A 21,166-nucleotide genomic window follows, 5' to 3' on the forward strand; every position below is an offset into this window, starting at 1 on the left:
GCCTTACAGCGCCAGAGACAAGCGTTCGATCCCGACTATGGATGCTGTCTATATGGAGTACGTACCTTCTCCCCGTGCCTGCCCGAGTTTGGGGTGCTCCGGTTTCATCCCACACCCCAAAGACACACAGGTTTGGAGGCTAATTGGCTTGGTAACATTTCAAATGTCCCTAGTGTGTGTGTGTAGGATAGTGTTAATGTGCGGGGATCGTTGGTTGTCGCGGACCCGGTGGGACGAAGGGCCTGTTTCCGCACTGTATCTCTAAACTAAATATTGAATTACCAGGAATGAATTGTTGACACCTTTGGATTTGCAACACAAATTTTCCAAAAGAGATAAGAGCACAAAAAAATGTAAATCTGGAGTATTCATTTAGATCAAATCATGGTACGGGAGGGTTAATGCCAACAGAATCAAATAGTTCATGATAAATAATCATTGATGTACAAGAGAAACCTCTGTGGCCCATGTACCATGTTTAGCACATTTGCAATCACGTACACCAAAGTACATCCCATCAAAAACCTACAGGGCTGAATATCAGAAATGTACACACACATCAATAAATGAGTTGATTTGACTTGTGAATGTATACACGCAAGAAAAGTTTAAGAAAGCAGCTTTCCCTGCTGTCATGGCCAATATTTCTCTCTCAAACTACAGTACTTAAATAGTTTTAAGAATAAGGGGTAAGCCATTTAGAACGGAGATGAGGAAACACTTTTTCCACACGGAGAGTTGTGAGTCTGTGGAATTCTCTGCCTCAGAGGGCGGCGGAGGCCGGTTCTCTGGATACTTTCAAGAGAGAGCTAGATAGGGCTCTTAAAGATAGCAGAGTCAGGGGATATGGGGAGAAGGCAGGAACGGGGTACTGATTGGGGATGATCAGCCATGATCACATTGAATGGCGGTGCTGGCTCGAAGGGCCGAATGGCCTACTCCTGCAGCCTATTGTCTATTGACTGATGTTTAAGAAGGAGCTGCAGATGCTGGAAAATCGAAGGATAGATAAAAAATGCTGGAGAAACTCAGCGGGTGCAGCAGCATCTATGGAGCGAAGGAAATAGGCAACGTCTATTTCCTTCGCTCCATAGATGCTGCCTCACCTGCTGAGTTTCTCCAGCATTTTTGTCTACCTTAGTTGATACTGATGATCATTTCATTACTGTGTGTAGGACTTCACTGTGCTCAAACTGGTGACAACCTCTCCTTGCACACAGCAGCGAGCACACACGTGTTTTGTGATACAAAGGAAAGTATTTAAAGAAATGGTCTGCTTGAGCAAGTCTGTGTGCAGCTTAAATATAGAATCAGTTTGGCTATGTTATCCTCGTTAGTTGAAGGATTCGTGACCCCCTTGTTTTGCGTTGAAACATCGAGTACAACCAGATTTCATAAAGATAAATTCCTAAACAAAAATCTTGTTCCACAGAGTCACGAGCTTTTCCCGATCTCTGAACAGTGAAGCTGAATGAGGAACTAACTTGGTGACTGGTGTTTACCAGACCCGTTTCCTTTCAATCTAACTTTCTCTGCATTTAACAATCACAGCAGTGGCCCTCCCCACAGTTCTAACCGAGCACAAATAAATACTCACAATCTGCTTCTCTGTGTACTTATTGGAGCTGAGCAGATTGACTGCCTCCATGTGGCCAAAATCAATGTCATGGCCAAGCAGGAAGATGAAGAGAAGCTTGCAGACGTATTTCTTCTTGCTGTAACCATCCAGCGCCTTGTCTCCTATACCAGAAAAAAAGAGATTCTCAGAAGTGCACAGGATACCTAATGCAGCCACAGCACCATACCCCACCTCAGGAAGAAGTGGATGGGGGAGGTTAATTACCCCAAATTCATAATCCTGATCACTCTGCAGTAACCTCTGGTGGAAATTATGTAGACATCAAGTCAAGTCAAGTTTATTCGTCACATACACATACGAGATGTGCAGTGAAATGAAAAGTGGCAATGCTCGCGGACTTTGTGCAAAAAACAAACAAACTACAAACAGAATGGAACAGAATCACATATTCTTTTACAGATTAAATATTGTGGGCGGAAGAAAAAAGGAAAAAAAACAGCAATTTAAAAAAAACAGTAAAATAGTCCTGTAAAGTTAGTCCCTGATGAGATAGGAGTTTACAGTCCTAATGGCCTCTGGGAAGACTAAGAGCAGACACAGAGTGCTGGAAGAACTCAGCAGGCTAGGCAGCATCTCAGGTGGTGATGCTTTAGGTCGGGGCCCTTCTTCAGAGTGATTATTGGGGGCGGGGAGGGGGGCGGGGGTTGGGTGGAGGGTGCAGAAAGAAAGCTGAAAAAGAGGGGCAGATCAAAGCCCGACAAGTGACATGGACACATAAAAGAGGTTTTTGATAGGCAGGTGGTTGGACAGAGATGAAAAACAAAAAGGTATGAGATATGAATGAGATGAGTTATGAATTGTAAAGCCAGGAGGAGGAATATAAGGGGATGAGGGGAGGGGGGTCAGGAGGGGAGGAATGAGCATGCGTCCGAGTGGGGGGGGGGGGAAGAGAAGGCGTTTGGTTAGTTTCCTAAGATCGGAGAATTCAAATGCTCATACCGTTGAGTTGAAAACTACCCGTGCAGAATACAAGGTGCTGCTCCTCCAGTTTGCATGTGGCCGTGCTCTGGCAATGGAGGCGGCCCAGGGCAGAAAGGTCAGTATGGGAATGGCAAGAGGAGTTAAAATGGGTAGCAACCAGGAAGTCCATTAAACCATGGCCTAACGAAAAAGATTTGGCTCTTCTGTAATACATTTTTATTGAATAAAAAGAGAGGAGTTGAGGGATTAAGAAGGAACTGCAGATGCTGGAAAATCAAAGGTAGACAAAAGTGCTGGAGAAACTCAGCGGGTGCAGCAGCATCAATGGAGCAAAGGAAATAGACAACGTTTCGGGCCGAAACCCTGAAGAAGGGTTTCGGCCCGAAACGTTGCCTATTTCCTTCGCTCCATAGATGCTGCTGCACCCGCTGAGTTTCTCCAGCACTTTTGTCTACCGAGGAGTCAAGGGATATGGGGAGAAGGCAGGAACGGGGTACTGATTGTGAATGATCAGCCATGATCACAGTGAACGGCGGTGCTGGCTCGAAGGGCTGAATGGCCTACTCCTGCACCTCTTGTCCATTTGCCACATTGGTTCTAGGATGTGAAAATGGTCAATTAGGCAAGTATTGAGAGGATTATGCAGCATCCATAAAACTGTACAAACATTCTCAGTCCCATTGATGATAAATGGAGAGGAGTTTATTTGGATTTGTGGACTTTTGCCCCCCCCCCCCCCTCCTTCACATGTCACCTAAATCCCACTCATGCTCTCCAAAGCCTGGTACAGATCAGGCCGCAGGCACATGGTTGACCTTTTCCCCAACAGAGAGAGAACATTTCAGAGAATAGCTGACTCATGACTGCGACAGGAAGCCAGGATGTGCTGAGGGAAGTTGCTGTTTTCTTTCAGTTCCACGAGTTGGCTGCATTTATCCTTAGGTGGACAGGGTAAAGAATAACATAGGAAACCCAAAAAAAAAGCGCTGACCCACTGTGTGTGTGTGTGTGTGTGTGTGTGTGTGTGTGTGTGTGTGTGTGTGTGTGTGTGTGTGTGGGGAGGAGGGAGTCAGCCCCACACTGACTGGTTCACCGCACCGGTTCTGCAGCCGCTCAGATTACAGTGAGCACCATTACTAAACCAACTCAGTTCTCCAATTTTAACATGTTAAATAATTTCCCAATCCAAGTTCCTGCTAAACCCAGGACCTGCGTAACACTGAAAACTGGCCCCCTTTCAGAACAAAATGGGCATGGAAATCAAAACCAAAATATTCTGCTTGACAGATTTCTAGGTACTGAATCTTGACTGAAGACAGAATACAACTTTGTAATTCTCCACTGACAGTTATTCCATTACGGAAATAAAACGACATGCTGGAAATATTCAGCAGCTTGCAGACAGAGAAAGAGAGTTAATATGTTTAAGAAAGAACTGCAGATGCTGGTAAAATCGAAGGTAGACACAAAATGCTGGAGAAACTCAGCAGGTGAGGCAGCATCTATGGGGGAAGGAATTGGCAATGTTTCGGGTCAATATTCCAGGTTGAAGATTATTCATCAGTTCTTCACCTTGAAATGTTAACAGTTATTTCTCCACCATGTCTTGAAAGAGGCGTCACAGGTAGATAGGGTGGTCAAAAAGACTTTCGGCACACTGGTCTTCATCAGTCAGAGTATTGAGTATGGAAGTCGGGAGGTTATGTTGCAGTTACACAAGACGTTGGTGAGGCCACATTTGAAGTATTAAGTTCAGTTTTGGTCACCAAGTTACAGGAAAGATGTTGTTAAGCTGGAAAGGGTGAAGAGATTTATGAGGATGTTGCCAGGACTCGAGGGCCTGAGCTATGGGGAGAGGTTGAGCAGACTAGGTGTTTATTCCTTGGAGCGTAGGTGGATGTGGGACGATCTTATAGAGGTGCACAAAATCATGTGAGGAATATATCGGGTGGATGCACAGAGTCTCTTGCCCTGAATAGGGGAATCGAGGACCAGAGGACATAGCTTTAAGATGAAAGAGTGCAAGAAAGAACTGCAGATGCTGGTTAAAATCAACGGTAGACACAAAATGCTGGAGTAACTCAGCGGGTGAGGCAGCATCTCAGGAGAGAAGGAATGGGCATCGCCCATTCTCTGGATGCTATCAAGAGAGAGCTAGATAGATCTCTTAAAGATAGAGTGAAGGGATATGGGGAGAAAGCAGGAACGGGGTACTGATTGTGGATGATCAGCCATGATCACATTTAATGGCGGTGCTGGCTCGAAGGGCCGAATGGCCTCCTCCTGCACCTATTATCTATTGTCTAAAGTTCACCATCATGAACTGCTCTATTATCCTCCTCCCAAAATTCTTCCCATCAAGCTGCAGTCAACCTACTGACTGGGTGCACCAGTTCATTAGATTTGGAGGAACTACTATGTGAAGCAAATGTTGAAAAGCAATAGAATGTCTGTTTTTTCAGTATTTGATCAAGACTAGCGAATGCCAAGCAAATTTAGCAGCTTCAACTAATGTCCATCAGTCTGAAGAAGGGTTTCGACCCGAAACGTTGCCCATTTCCTTCGCTCCATAGATGCTGCCTCACCCGCTGAGTTTCTCCAGCATTTTTGTCTACCTTAAAAAACATCACTGTCACAGATGCTGCCTGGCCTGTTGTGTGTTTCGGGCATTTTTATCTTTTTGATTTCAGCATTTTTTAAATTTCAGCAAGAGAAACAGAGGGTTCAGACTACACTTGAAGCGGACAATTTTAAATCTGATCTGCAGAAACGTTTGTCTCAGGAACAAGTGATGAATCCAACAAACCGCTCCCCGGAGAAACTGTGGAATTTCCATTCAAATGCAAATCAGATGCTTGATCTCACAAAACAAGATTCTAAAATTCGGAATGCCAGTAATTTGAGACAGGAAGCGTGTTGAGTACAACTTGGATTGGGATGAATAGATGACGCTGGGTCCGTGGTTCCCAAAGCTCTTCACCTCCAGAGATTTCCACTCACATCACTGGCAGACAAATTAACAGATTGATCGACGCCATCACTCAATTCCATTATTACTGCATCATTAGACTATTCGGGCGGCACAGTGGTGCAGAGGTAATGCTGCTGCCTTTCAGCACCAGAGACCCGGGTCCGATCCTGGCTACGGGTGCTTGTCGGTACAGAGTTTGTATGTTCTCCCCGTGACTTGCGTGGATTTTCTCCGGGATCTTTGGTTTCACACTCAAAAGACGTACAGGTTTGTTGGTTAATTGGCGGTGTAAATGTAAAATTGTCCCTAGTGCGAGTAGGGTAGTGTTAATGTGCGGGGATAGCTGGAAGGTACAGACTGGGCGGGCCGAAGGGCCTGTTTCCGCGCTGTATCGCTAAATTAAACTAAACTAGAACGGGGAAGGTGAAGCAAGTGAACCTTGGTTTATTTTTGTTTTGTTGCAATGTTGAATTGGAAGCAAGCTAGAGTTCCAGGTAAGACACTGGATTTTAAAGTTTTTTTTTTAAAGGATTTTGGTATCAGTTTGTGACATTTGCAGCAATAATAATTGCAAATTAATCATTATGCTTGCAGATTTTAGGGAGGGGGCTCTGGATAGTCTGATGCATGTTAACATTAAAAAAAAAATCCATTAGATGTCTTAGTTGGCATGAACATGGATAAATCTGTTGAGATATATCCCTATTCATTCCTTCCACAGACGCTACCTGACCCGCTGAGTTGCTCCAGCACTTTCTGGTTTGCCCTAGACTACTAGGGAAGGCAAACATAGGAGATCGCTAAAGGTCTGATAAAAATTTTTAACACTTTTGCTGGCCGCAGCCAAGGTTACAGATGACGGAGAAAGTGGTAGCTTTGTTCAAGAAGGGTGGCAGGTATAACCGAAGATAGACATAAAAAGCTGGAGTAACTCAACGGGACAGGCAGCATCTCTGGAAAGAAGGAATGGGTGATGTTTTGGGTCCCACAGGTTTAAGGTGAGGATCAAGAGAGGGGATACGAGGATGGTTGCAAATTGGAAAGCAATTCTTGAAAACGTGGTGGGGGTAGGTACTTGGGCATTAGAAAAATGGGCACTCGCGTCAACAAAGCAAAAGATATGGAATGAACCAAATCCTGATAAATGGGATTAATAGAGATGGCAACTGGATGGTCAGCATGGACACGATGGGCCGAAGATCCTGTTTAAGAGCTGTATAACTATGGATTACACCAACAGCTGTTGGTGGACCGGAGTACAAGAACTCTGCCCAAAGATAACACGGTTAATGGGTTCTGCTGAAGCTATTCACTATTTAATCCTTCACAATTCCCTTCTCCCGCTAAACTGGCTGCAAAAGTAGGTACAAAATAATTTACTGCTCTATACCTATCACCTCTGAACCAAACATCAGTGAACATCACGCACAATAATTAGTAAAGCTCCAGTGGAAGAAAGAATGAAGCTTCAACCACACGCACATGCACTCGTGAAATATTTTGGTTAATTTAAAGTCTTTAGCTAATGTTAAACTACAGGCACCTCACGTTTTACACGCATTAGTTTTTTAAATAACAGGCTTGTTTAATTAATACCAAAACATAATTGACATGCTGTATTTTTGACACACTCAAGTTTATGCCCGCTTAAATGTATGTGCTTAATTTATATATTTTTGAATTATGCGCTGCTTTTCAGGAAGGTAAGCATTGAAAATGTCCAGCATTGAAATAGGTTGTTCACATCAGCACTTCTGCATCACCAGCCTCCTCCCACCCCTTATCAACAAACTCTTCTGTTCCTTTCACCATAACGTGTTTATCTAGCTTCCCCTTAAATGTATTTGGCTCAACAATTGCTGTGGTAACGAGTTCCACTTGAGGAAATAAGCACAGCCGCACATTATTCGTTTTTGCACATTATTCGTTTTTTTTAAATTTGCGAGCTTGTTTCTCAAGTTCTGAACGTACTGTTCTTCCCATTAATTTCCAAAGCAGTGACAATGTCTGTGGCGATCTCCACACTACATCCGTCAATCAAGACTTCCATCTGAGTGCGTTAGTTTATCCACAAGCCATCAGGAGGTTAATAAAGACAAGTTCACTGTGATTAGGGAGGATGGGGGTGGATATTTAAAGATTAGCAAATAGCCTCCACCTTGTGGTTTATTCAATGGTATGATTGCAAATGCTGTGTGGGCCAAGGAAGGGTATAATTTCCCCAAACTTGCTGGCTTGCAGCTTTTACAACCGATTTTACACCCATCCACTCTCAAGGTCAACGCCAAGGCCATGTACGTGGAAAAAAGACCTCCAGGAACCTCCCCCCCAAAAAATCATACATCTCTTCATATTCTGCCAATGCTGCCTCTGCAGACAATTAAGTTGGGGAATCCTTGACTGGTCTGTGGTCAGTGACTAAAATCCATTCTATATCCACCATCTTGATCTCTCTCTTAAGGAGCTTCCTATCAACAAATGGACGCACGTACCTTTGAACTTCGATCGGATGTTTGCCAGCTCTTTGTTTATGCGTTTAATTTCAGCTTCTTTGCTTTTGCCTGTAAAAGAAAACGGAAACTAGCAAACCATATACCTGTACTTGGAGCAGTGCGGAGATATAATGTGATCAAAATCACGAGCTTCGATAGAAGAGTGAATGAGATTCTACTAGTAAGAGGATCACTAATTAGCTAATGTGGAAACAAACAAAAATGTACAAGCAGAACAGCAAAAGCAAATTTAACAGCAACAAAAAGGAATTGGATAACATTAAAAAATAAATAAAGAACGGGCAACTAGAACTAAATTTGATCGCTCTTCAGAGAACCTTCTGCATTTGGATTCCAGAGAGAAAAATTATTTCAGTCAACATAATTTTCTTTCAAATATGAAGACCATGAAAACACCCTCTAAACCAGTGGTTCTTAACCTGGGGGTCGTGACTATGGGGGTAGTTTGGGGCTTTGCCGGGGGTCATGAAGGGGACACAAATACCATATCAATTTGTTGAGCCCATGTTTAGGAACCCAACAAAGGTACATACCACACACAGTGTTTTGTTCACGTATGCGCGTTCTGGTGCCAAAAAGGTTAAGAACCACTGCTCTAAACTGTAGAAAGACGTGACAGAGACACTGTTTCAAAACTTGGTTAGGAAATCAATTGGGTATCTTTTAGATTTTTTTTAAATATTGGATCAGGCATACGGGAATCTGGACAGACAGGTGAGGGGAGTAAGGTTCTACTTGTTCTTTTAACTCCGATAACTTCAACTTGCATTTGGCTACTATTTTCAATATGGTGAAGATAACCCAGGTGTTTCACATGAACAGGATCAAACAAAATTTGACCAGAACATAAAGAGTATTAAGACTGATGACCAGTAATAGATTTAAGCAGCCTTTTAAAACGATGGAGAGTAGAATTTGGGTTGGAGGGGGTTAGAAATAACAGGATCAAAGGCAGAGGGAAACAAAGGTGTGGCACCAATGGTGGACCAAATAACAGATATGCAAGATGCCAGCATTAGCTAGATCTCCAAGGGCTAGAGGGCAGACAAAGTCTAATGAATCAGGGACATCCTGAGCCAACGAGAACTGAAGTGCTCCATATTCTGCTTCAAATCACATATAATATGCAGATGGGCAAATAAGAGGCTGAATGTACAGACAAAATGTTCCACAAGTTTATCCAAGTTTTATCAATCTAATGGCATCACAATAGGGAATGGTGAACCAAAAATGGGTTTAGCATCGATAATAAATTAGTATGCACATAGTTGGTTGACGGAATTGCGAAATATTTTTCTAGAGTATGGCAAGGGCAATTTTTAAAAAAAGTGTTGATTCCTTCCAATTCAGTTAAATACTTAAAATACATGAGTAATCAAATATATTTTAGTGAAATGCCAGGCTCAGTGCTAGATAGCAGTGATGGGGGGGGGGGGGGGATCCCAGGAAATTATAATTAGCACTGTTTGGATTTTGAAGCTCAGCCTTAGACTACATACTGCAGTCTAATGTCTGGCTCCCTCAGATAAAAGCAAAGTCCAATGTGCCTCTGCAGTACTGAAGGACTGCTGCATTGTTCAAGATATTATCTCTTAGACAAGATGTCTAAGTTATGTCTTTTGGCGGCTTCTTCAGAAAAGAAGCTATCTGTAAAGCAAGTTGGAGTTTTATAAATTCTAAGAAGATAGGAGGTAAGGAATTATCTAGGTCTCAACTTTTGATGTGAGCAAGCATTAGGTCAGATCGGGGGGGAGTTCCCCCCGCCAAGGGTACCATGTAATCCCGTGCTACCTGCTCCATGGTCGGATAGTCGGCGATTAAGCCGTCACCCCCACCTGGTTTGCCAGGTGAGGAGGGGGCTGTGGACCCCCAGCAGGACTAAAAACAAGACCTGTCAAAAGGCGGATGAGCTCCTAGCGAGCCAACGGCCATCCACACTTCAGTAGAAGTTGCGATCACTGTCGTACATAGTATTGTAAGACACCGTGCCCGTTGATGTTTTCAACGATGATGATGATGATGAAGCATTACTGACAATTTCAAGACCACAGAGATGCAGGGAGAAGGAAATCTGCATATCAGCGTAGGAAGAATGAGATGGAAGATCTCACATCTAAAAATTACTGCTGGCAGAGACAGTAAGTAGTTTCTTCTCCCATAAGAGGAAGAGAGAGGATGCAAGCAGTAGTTTTTAAGTTGGAAAAACCTTTTTGAAATCTTTCTGAAATATTGCCAGTAATATTGATTCCCGACTGGCAAAGTTTCAAAAAATTCCTGTTCCCCAGACATAATCCTTTGATACCACTTTTGAGCAGAAATTCTGTGCCTTTTATCTAGTCATCCCAACATGCAGATTCCCACCCGCCAGGAAGCGAGTGGGTAAGATCATCTCCGACCCCTCTCACCCTGGCCACAAACTCTTTGAATCGCTTCCCTCTGGAAGGCGACTCCGGACTGTCAAAGCTGCCACAGCCAGACATAAAAACAGCTTTTTTTCCCCACGAGTAGTAGCTCGACTCAATAACCAAAAATATGTCGCCTCCTTTTGCTCTGGTATTTTATTTAATGCAAATGTTTAATCAATAATTTTTTATTATTATTGTTTAATGTTTTATGAGTCATTCCTAACTATCACTGTATGCCATGTTGTCACTTGCGGGCGGAGCACCAAGGCAAATTCCTTGTATGTGAATACTTGGCCAATAAACTTATTCATTCATTCATCACAAAAGGTTTAAGTGCAGTGGATTTCTTTCAAGCAAGCAGTACTTTCTTTCGGTTGCAGAAATTAGTTAAGTTACAGGCAAAGGTCCATGCTCGTCTCCCAATGGTGATGTAGGTACTTTCAGTATCTATGTGCTGCAATATGTGGATCAAAGTCTGATATTCCACAGAGCAGTACAAAATGACTTCTTCAATACCACACATTTATGAGCCAAACTCTTAGTTTAAAACATCTGGAAATACAGCCTTTTAAAATATTATTATGTGTATTTAAATAAGATTGAGAGGCATTTATACTACATTGTCAATAATTCCAGCTTTCCCAAAAGCCTGCTTTGTAAAAGCAGCGCGCGGTGGTGATTAGGGGAAAGGTCCCCAGCCAGAATTCTCATCTGCGATGATATCATTACGCACAAGTGGCACAAAAATATTTTAACAAAACACTTCCAGCTGCATTACAGTAGTGAACTGAGTCTCTCATGTCAGAGGCCCAGGTTAAGTTCCCAATGCTGAATTAGGCAGTAGGAAGTGTTAAAACAGGCCTTCAGACTCCCGGGGTGAAGAAATAAAATGTTACCCACAGTGGGAAGTGATGACCTGGTAGATAACACATCTGTGGATGTTGGGTGGCAACAGAGTTTCAGCAACTAATTCTGCCAACACTGTTGACCTGCACTCGACCATGAAATGAGGCTCTCGAGAGCTGCATTACCACTGTGACCCAGTACTTCCAGGGAAGGAAAAAAAATTGGGGAGAGGGCAAGAAAACTATTAACCTTATTTTCTCAAGAAAGCTTTTTTTTTTTTTTTTCGATCCAGAAGAATCCACACCATGCACCAAATCCCAGCAATAACTCACCCCAGACTTTCACATCAACCATTTTAATCAGAACATCCTCTTCACTCAGTAAGCATCAGGAAATGGAGCAGGCCTTTCAGCCGCTTTGCTAGCATGTTGGACATCATATCCATCTCGAGAAAGGTGGACAGCATTGATCAAAAACCCAAAGATAAATCCCACACAGATGACCCTGCAAGGCGACACTGTCATTCCTCGGAGTAACACACTCTCTATCATTCTCTCAAACAGCAGCAGCATCAGAATCTAACAGCTTTTCGTCTTGATGTAACCAGATCTAAAAGTTCTAGTCTTACTGTGTCAACCTATGCTACTTCAAGCATTTACTTTGCTAATGTGAACTAAACATACTGCATACTTCATGGTTATAGCGTGGCATATTATCCTCCACAGAGGAAAAAAATCACCTACAATCCAACCAACAATGTTCTCTGCTTTCCAAATTGTCCAATTTAATTATTAGATTCCACATTTTGGTTTATTATTTTAAGATAGGTAATTTAATCCCTTACACCCTAGATCAATTACCCACTGACCTCTATCCACACTGAACATAACACTACTGAAGATCCACATTCTTATACAAGTGGTATTTTAATCAGCATCTCAAAATCTCAGCTTCAATCGCAAATTCTTCCCGCTTATACACCTCAAACTATAACTTTCCTCACACTTTCCCCCCCCCCAAAGCTCTGCAGTCTAAAGAAAAAAATGCCAGTTTGGCACAAACTGAAGACCACCTACACCTCAAGCAACAGGCTTTTGGCAACAAGTTTTCACTAAGATAACATGTAAAACTTTCCTATTCCACATACAGCAGCAACATCCAGGGCTTTCACCTTCCCCATGATCCACTCCTCTCCTAAATTGAAAACTCCACACTATAGCTCCGCAGATGCTGCCTGACTTGCTGAGTTCCTCTAGCAGTCTGTTTCTTGCTCAGCTAGGTAGGTAGCACGTTCAACTCAGAATCAGATGGTCGGGATAAAACCCACAAAAAGACGAGCACTGATCCTAGACTGACAGCCGAGAGGGTGTGACATTAAATCAAAACTCCCTCTCACTACTCAGGTGGGAACTAAAGGCCCCCTGGCTATTATATAGAAGAGCTGGGAGCTCTTCCCTATAAATTACTAACTATGATCTGGAATATAGTTATTCAACGCACCATCAATGCAGGCTCCCAGCAGAGCAAAACCATCACAAAGGGTCCCGAGCCGAACGTCACCTATTCATATTCTCCAGAGGTGCTACCTGACCCGCTGAGATATTTCAGCACTTTGTCTCATCGGCAGCTCCTTATGTCTCCATGCCTACTCACTCTCTCATTTCCTTTCAGCCTATCATCTCTCAACCGTCAATGAAGAGGGGTTCCGACCTGAAACTTTGTCTATCGATGTTCTCCAGGGATGCTGCTTGACCTGCCGAGTTACTTCAGCCTTTTGTATTTTCCGTTGGTATAAACAAGCATCTGCAGTTTCTTGTTATTAATCTCAATCCGGCAAATTGTTCTCTCTTTTTGCATCCATTGATTCCTTCACCATTTACCCCCAGTGAAAGGGTAATTTATAGTAGCCAATTAATCCACGTCTTTAGGATGTGGGCGAAAACTGGAACATGGGGATAACCTAAATGGTCTGAGTGCAAACTCCATCCAGACTGCATGTTTGGATGCGGCTGTGAGCTGGCAGCAATAACTGCTGCACCACTGTACTGCCCATTGTGTGGACCGGCGTTTATCTTTCATCGGACATCACTAAACCAGATAACGAGATCATTATAACACTGCTGTTCGGGAGAGCTGGCTGCACAAATTGGTGACCATATTTCCAACAGTGGTACAGAGAATGTTGACAAGACTGAAACATTTTACTAATGAGAGACAGGTTGGTCTCACTTTCTTTTTAACACAGATTATCAAGGGCAAAGTGTATAAAATTATGATAGGCTTAGTTGGGGCCCACTTCTCCTAGACAAAAGGTCAATAGCTTCTTCTTCGAGTCCTTCTTCGAGTCCGTTGCAATCTCAGATGTCGTTCTGCCAGTATCTGGCGCAGGTCACAGCTGGTCGGGTCGGTTCAGCCAGGTCCTGGGGGCTGCACTGGGGGGCGTCGTCACACTCCAGTAGGTGGGACATTGTCTGTACTGCTCCACAGCTGCATGTGTCTTCTGCCTGGTAGTTCCATGCTTTCATAAGTGCTTTGCACCTCCCCTGCTCTACTCGTAATCTGTTGAGGGTCTTCCAGGTTGGCCATGGGAGGTCGTGCCCGCTAGCGAGGCATTCAGTCGGAGTGATTCCTCTCTCCATCCAGTCGTGGGCTCGTGTGTTGAGCTGGTTCCATTCATCTTTCCAGATGTTGGTCCTTACTGTTTCTTTGGTTGTCTGGAGAGGTGGGACTGTCTGCAAGAAACTGGCTCTGGATTTGGTCGGGGTGGAGGTGCTGTGTGTCTGTGCAGGGGGTGCCTGGTATCGATCTCCTGTGCTCTCCGCTCGTCTTGGGCGACGATGGATCGTCTGATATGGGGAGGGGCAATACCAGCTAGGGCGTAGAGGCACGGGACTGGCGTTGTCTTTATGCATCTCGTGATAATGCGGCAGGTGCCGTTGAGGGCTGTGTCGACCAGTTTGGTGTGGTGGGAGCGGCTCCAGCTTGAGCACGCGTATTCAGCTGTGGAGAAGCACAGGGCTAGGGCAGTTGCACGGATGGTTGGTGGATCAGCGCCCCACTTTGAGTTTACCAGTTTGCGCAGAATGTTGTTGCGAGTGTTGACCTTGGCTTTGGTGTTCTGAAGGTGGGTTTTGAAAGAGAGTGTCCTGTCGAGTGTGACTCCGAGGTACACGGGGTGGAAGTGGTTGGAGAGTTTGTGGCCATCCCATGAGATGCTCAGTTGTTTTCCTGCATCTTGATTTTTAAGATGGAAGCTGCATAGTTGGGTTTTTGATGGGTTGGGTTTCAGGTGGTTGTTATTGTAGTAGGATGTCATCTCTTGGAGGGCGCTTTCCAGGACAGACTCGATCTTCTGGAAGTTCTCCTGTTGGGTGGTGATGCAGAGGTCATCAGCATAGATGAAGCGGCGGCATTGTGGGGGAAGTGGTTGGTCGTTGGTGTAGATGTTGAAGAGGAGGGGGGCCAGTACGCTGCCTTGTGGTAGGCCATTCTTTTGGGCTTTCCATTTGCTCTTCTTGTCGTTTAGTTGAACGAAGAAGCGCCTGTTGTTGAGAAGGCTTTTGATGACTTGGCACAGGTCGAGGTCACCAGTCATGTCAAAAAGTTTCCTGATCATGGTGCAGTGCTGGACAGTGTCGTAGGCAGCGGTGAGGTCTATGAAAGCTGCTCCAGTGATGAGTTTGCACTCAAAACCGTCCTCAATGTGTTGGGTGAAGTTCAGTAGTTGCCCGGCACAGGAGCGGCCTGGGCGGAAGCCAGCTTGATCTTTAGTAAGCTTGGAGTCTATAAGTGGCATAAGGCGTTGGAGTAGTAGTCTCTCGTAGAGCTTGTAGGTGATGCAGAGGAGGGAAATGGGTCTGTAGCTCTTTGGGGATGATGGGTCCTTTCCAGGTTTGGGAATTGCGACAGTCTTGGCCTTTCTCCATACAGGTGGGGTTGTTTTCTGTGCCATGCATGAGTTCAGCAATGCTAGGAGCCAGGTCTATGCTTTAGGTCCAAGGTGCTGTATCATTTCCATCAGTACATCGTCGATTCCTGCTGCTTTCCCAGGTTTCAGCATGCTCATTGCAGCTTCGAGTTCTTCTAGGTCGAAGGGCTTGGTGAGAGCGCTGGCTGGTCCGGCGGTATTCTCCTGTGGGTCTGCGCCGGTTTTGGCTACGACCGTTTGCCACCAGCTGTGCTGCAACTGAGTTTGCTGTGACTGTTGTGAGTGTGGGCGGTGTGGTATGGTCTTCACCGAGGCGGCGGATTGTGGCCCATGCCTTCCTGCTGTTATTGGTCATGTTGGTGTTTTCTATCAACTCCTTCCAGACTTGCCTTCGGTCCTCCCCGACTGTGTTCAACAGGGTCTCTCCGAGTTCCATGGTGGTGGAGGAGAAAGGGTCCTCGTGGTATGCCCTGTGGTAGGCTTTCAGTAGATCGCTGGATGTTTCCGACAGCCCGGGGATGTACTCGGTCTGGCATCCTCTTGGTATATGTCGCCTGGCTGACCTTTTCAGCAGTTCTGTGAACATGGTATAGTTGTTGGGGTGTGATGGAATGCTGGGGATGGAGTCTTCGATCTACTGTTGGAATGACAGCCAGTCGGCCTTCCGCAGATTGAACCTTCTGCAGAAGGGGATGGTTATGGTGATTGGCCGGTGTTGCGTATGGGGGATAGGGTCCAGGACCTCTTTCACAGCTCTGGATGATAATTCGCTGCTCACACAAACAAGGTCTGGGTTATATCCTCGTTTCCATCTGGCACTGTGGAAAGATTTTGGCAGTTTGGCGTCATGGATCAGGGTCAGGTGTTTCGACTCGAGCCAGGTTTCGACTTCATCTCCATCTTGATTGTTCACTTCATAGCCCCACAATGAGCTATGGGCATTGAAGTCCCCAATGCTAATGTGGTATTTCCTCTTGCATCTGTCTGGCAGTTCAGAGTGGAGGAACGGACTTTGGGGGGGTTTATACACTGATGTGACAGAGATGTTTGGGAGGGCAACTGTGATGGTTTCCATTTGCCCTTCGGTGGTGTGGGTGCAGACCTCTTCGATCGCGAGGTTTGGTCTGCTGAATACAGCTGACCCATACTGTCTGTGTCGGATCTCGGTCAATAGCTACTGGTTATAGACCTAAAGTAAATGGTAAAAGGCGTGCTTGTGTGCGCATGTGCAGGAAGAAAGGTGTTGCAAATTGTTTTAAAAAACCCACAGGAGAGAGGCTCTGAAATTCTCTGCCTGAAGAGGCTATAGAGGTATGAATTCTCTGCCTCAGAGGGCGGTGGAGGCTGGTTCTCTGGATACTTTCAAGAGAGAACTAGATAGGGCTCTTAAAGATAGCGAAGTCAGGGGATATGGAGAGAAAACAGGAATGGGGTACTGATTGGGGATGATCAGCCATGATCACATTGAATGGCGGTGCTGGCTCAAAGGGCCGAATGGTCTACTCCTGCACCTATTGTCTATTGAACCCACATTAAATTTAACAAGTATCTAGGTGAGCTCACAAGATTGCAGAAAGGTGGGAAGGGGGCTTAATCACAGTAACTCCTTTTTTTTAAAACATAGAATAGTACAGCACGGGAACAGGCCCTTCTGCCCACAATGTCTGTGCCATACACGTTGCCGACAAACTCATATCTGCACATGATTCATATCGCTCCATTGCACATCCATGTGTGCATCTAATAGCCTCTAAAACAGCACCGTCGTACCTGCTTCCGCAGCACCAATGTGTTCCAGGTGTCCACCACCTTCTATGTAAAAAAACATGCCCTGCACATCTCCATAACCTTAAGGTTATGCCCTCTTGTTTTTGCCATTTCTTTATGTTATTTCTGAATGAATCCGAATGGCTTCCTATGCTCTAAGTTTGTCTGATTCTATTACAAGTGATAGTACCTGCACCTGGGATGGCACAGTGGCGCAGCGGTAGAGCTGCTGCCTCACGGCGTCAAAGACCCGGGTTCAATCATGACCTCGCGTGCTGTCTGTGCGGAGTTTGCATGTTCTCCCTGTGGCCATGTGAATTTTTCTCCGGGTGCTCCGGTTTCCTCCCACATTCCAAAGACATGTGGGTTTGTAGGTTAATTGCCTTCTGTAAATTGCCCCCACTGTGCTGGAGGCAAAAGTGGGATGGCATGGAATTTGTGTACAGGTGATCGATGGTCAGCATGGTCTCAGTGGAGTGAAGGACCTGTTTCCACACTGCATTTTGAAACTAAACTTCAAAAGAACGTCATTGACAGTGAAGAACTTCGATACATCCCAAAGTGAAAAATGGCATTTGTGGAAATGCAAGTAATTTTCCCCAAGACATTTTCCAAAGATCATTGACTGGTGTTGAAGGAGCTCACATGGCTGTCCGCCTGCACTCAATTGAACAACTGAACTCCCACAAGCTTAATAATAGGACCCAAAATAACTGGTCCTGCCTGACGTAACTATGAGGTTTCAACAATGGATGCTGCCTGGGATCTTTGATCTTTAATTACAGTTTTGATCAAAGATTTGCTATTCTCTTCAGAAGATAGTTTTCCATCCAATATAAATCCTGGCAGTTGCAATCGCAATTTTCAGTGTCTCGTCTGCAAACATGCTGTACTGAATTCAGAGGCTGATGTGCCGTAAATGACCAGTGTGTTACCACATTTTAAGTGGACCCTATGCAAAATGGATGCAGACACAGAAGACTAGAATTACATGCCACAGAAGTAGACTGGTTGACCAACATCACAACCTCTGGGTCATCTCAACAGACAGATTTGGTCCCAACCTGCCAGATATTTTCTGAAAAAAGAAGACACACAGCGTTGGGAGTAACTCAGTGGGCCAGGCAACATCTCTGGAGAACCCGGATTGGTGACATTTTGGATCGGGACCCTTTTCAGACTGTTTGGGTAGTCAGTGGGTGTGAGAAGAAAGCTGGGAGAGTAGGGCAGGTCAAAGCATAGCAGGTAATGGGTGAAACCACGCAAGGGAGGGTTTTGATAGGTAGATGGTTGGACAAAGCAAAGAAATGAAAAAAGGTGCGATCAAAAGGATTAAAGAGTATAAAATGTGAAGCTAGATGGAGTAAAGGTGGATGGGAGGGGAGAAATGGGTGCAAGTCTAGGTGGGCCACCAGGCATGGGGGGGGGGGGGGGGAGAAGAAAGTGAGGTGCTGGGGAGAAAGGGGACGGGGAGGAGGAGTTGTCAGCGGTTTCACTAAAATTGGAGAATCCATTCTTCATATTGTTGGTATAATCAGCTATTTTACTTCTTTCAATATTGATTAATTTCACTTCTTAAAACTATTCTGAAGTCCTCAGAAATAATATTGGCACTTTTAACAGGGCAAGGAAGGAAGATCTCAATACTGGCAATGGCCCAGCAGATACTGGAATCACCTGCTATATCGATCAGAAAATCCCACTATCACTGCCCCCAATCCGTGCCAAGCTCAGACAGATGGGCCACTGTGAGTAAGTGTAGAGATCCTGATCCATAAAGTGACCAACAGAATGTCATAAGTGAACAGTGGGCTTCAGATGAAGCAAAGTGGAAGTAAAGGAAAAGAGAGAAACCATCAGCCAGACTTCCACTGACCACAATCTAACAATCTCCAGTAGAAGATGCAAATATACCAACATCAAGAGATCATATGACATAGATATAATATAGGTTTTTGTATGCAGAATATTCACTCAAGTTGCATTCTGGTGGCCCACAGACTGCAGAGAAACCAAAAATCTGTGCAAACGTACAGGTAATGAATAAAAGCACACATAGTGGATCAGAACAAACAAACTGTAAAGGACTTTGGCTTTGCAATTTTGCTCAACGAAAACACTAAAGCCGACAGTGGGATGTCCAGATAAGACTCTAGTCCTTTTGCGGTTACTTTTGGAAATTGGGATTGTGACATAATGCTTTACGCAAATGTGGACATTGCTGTCCGTTAACCTGGAATTAGTTAGTGATAAAAAATATGAACACTTTAATGCAAATAGACCTAAAATGCTGGTGTAACGCAGCAGGACAAGCAGCATCTCTGGAGAGAAGGAATTTATCTCCAGAGATATTGCCTGTCCCGCTGAGTTACTCCAGCATTTTGTGCCTATCTTCAGTGCAAACCAACATCTACAATTCCTTCCAGTTTAATGCATACGGATGGCACTGTATTCAGCAGACCATTAAAGTGTGGCAGCAAAATAAGTAGGATACATTTCCGAAAACAGAAGAGGGACCAAACATTGTCGTGGAACTGAAGTGTGCAGTCATTAACATTTTTGAGTGGTCTCGTAGTAGAGCTGTACTTGCGACTCTGATGTTGATGGTCAAGGTTCAATATTAGCAAGGCTATTGAGAAACAAGGAAATAATGCAACCGATAGTCACCACACCAGGGCTGCAGTAATTTTCAGTGCATTAACTACAGATTTTGTGATGAATGCAATTAACAGCCTTACAACATCCTCAGCAGATTTGATCTTGCTGGATCACTGGATACTTCAATGCATTAGCCCAAGTAAGCACACACTGTGACAAAAAGCTCAAGGAGACTAAAAGCTTTGCTTTTGCCCTTGTTGCAAAATTCTGCCTTTGGGCATCTTATTCAATGACAGATCCTGCATTTTGAGCATCAGCACTCGCTGTTGTGTTCATTTATCTGCAACCTCGCCGGTCCTGCTCTGCATCCCAGATAGGCTCGGGGAAGAGATACCAAGAACAAATGCAAGAATTAGATACGGTTGTCATGAGGATGGGGGGGTGGGGGGAAGAGGGAGAGCATCAGCACTCAATCTACAGCTCCATCAACGGTGTACCTGTTCCTTTTAAAATGGAGTGCTGTGCCCACACAAGGCACATGAATGCCCTGTGTCTCCAAGGGCAGAGCTAAATACGATTGCCCGCATTTATTTAGCACAGCAAAGACCCTAGGGAGAGGAGTTGGGAGAGAGCTGGATTGGGTGGGGTGGGGGGCATGCAGCAACATCAACCTCAAATGTACCGCCCCTATCCAGCTCTCCACCCTCACACACACACACACTGGAAACAGTCCAAAAAAACTCCCGGGAGAAGCACTAACACCACCCCGACGGGGTGTGACTGTACTCGGTGGCATCCCTGTCATTGGGGGCGACAACACACCGCGCCATCACCCTGGAAACCATGCAACCCCCCCAACCCCAACTAAAACCAACCCAACCTCGGCCACAACCCAATAATAAAACATATATGATGGACACATTAAAATTTAACTAATTAAGAAGGCAAGGAGCTAATCAATATTTAAAAATAAGAGGGCAGATGAATTATACATGAGGAGGGCTTGCCCACACCCCACCCCCACCCCACCCCCAATAAAATCCATCTGCAGCCACTTACAGTTCCTAATGTCAGAGATAAACACCGCCAACCCCCTCATCCCGTCGCCTTTGGACACCGCCGGCATCTTCTCGGGTTACAATCTGCCGCCTCGGTCAAAGGAGAATCGGGCGGAAGAGAGCGAGCGGGCGGGCGGGCTGGCCGGAGGGAGGGAGGGAGGGTGTTTTACAATGGGAGTCGCACACCAGGCCTCACTCACTCCGCCGCTGCCGCCGCCGCCGCCGCCTGTCACTGGGCGCCTGGATCAGCAGGCCGGAACTGGGCGGGAACTCAACCCCCCCCCCCGCCACGCCCCCCTCCCCGCGCCCCATTGGACAACAGCCGACGACAAGCGTAGAATCCGGCCGCCTGATTTGTTCATCTCGGTGCCACTCATCCCACAAACTCCCCACCCTGACTGGTCAATCAGCCCTTCCCCGCAGCCGGTTGGTCGAGCGGGACGTCAACCTCGCTTGCTGATCGCTCATTGGTACCTTTAAACGCCAATCACGTGTATCTCATGCCTATTGGATCAAAGGA

General features: G+C 45.2%; 1 protein-coding gene across 4 annotated transcripts in view; it reads right to left on the bottom strand.

Moving 5' to 3' along the window:
* Positions 1-20,876, bottom strand: part of ap2a1 (adaptor related protein complex 2 subunit alpha 1) — a 71,109-nt gene extending 50,233 nt beyond the window's left edge. For all 4 annotated transcript variants that reach the window (XM_033013272.1, XM_033013270.1, XM_033013271.1 and 1 more), the window contains exons 1-3: positions 20,648-20,876; positions 8,024-8,092; positions 1,598-1,740 (exon numbers count right to left, since the gene is read on the bottom strand). In XM_033013272.1, coding sequence (XP_032869163.1) covers positions 1,598-1,740; positions 8,024-8,092; positions 20,648-20,714 — 279 coding nt within the window. In that variant the 5' untranslated portion in view covers positions 20,715-20,876. The remainder of the gene's footprint in view (positions 1-1,597; positions 1,741-8,023; positions 8,093-20,647) is intronic.
* Positions 20,877-21,166: the final 290 nt, after the last annotated feature.

Source organism: Amblyraja radiata, chromosome 38 (genome assembly GCF_010909765.2).
Source record: "Amblyraja radiata isolate CabotCenter1 chromosome 38, sAmbRad1.1.pri, whole genome shotgun sequence".
Lineage (NCBI taxonomy): Eukaryota > Metazoa > Chordata > Chondrichthyes > Rajiformes > Rajidae > Amblyraja > Amblyraja radiata.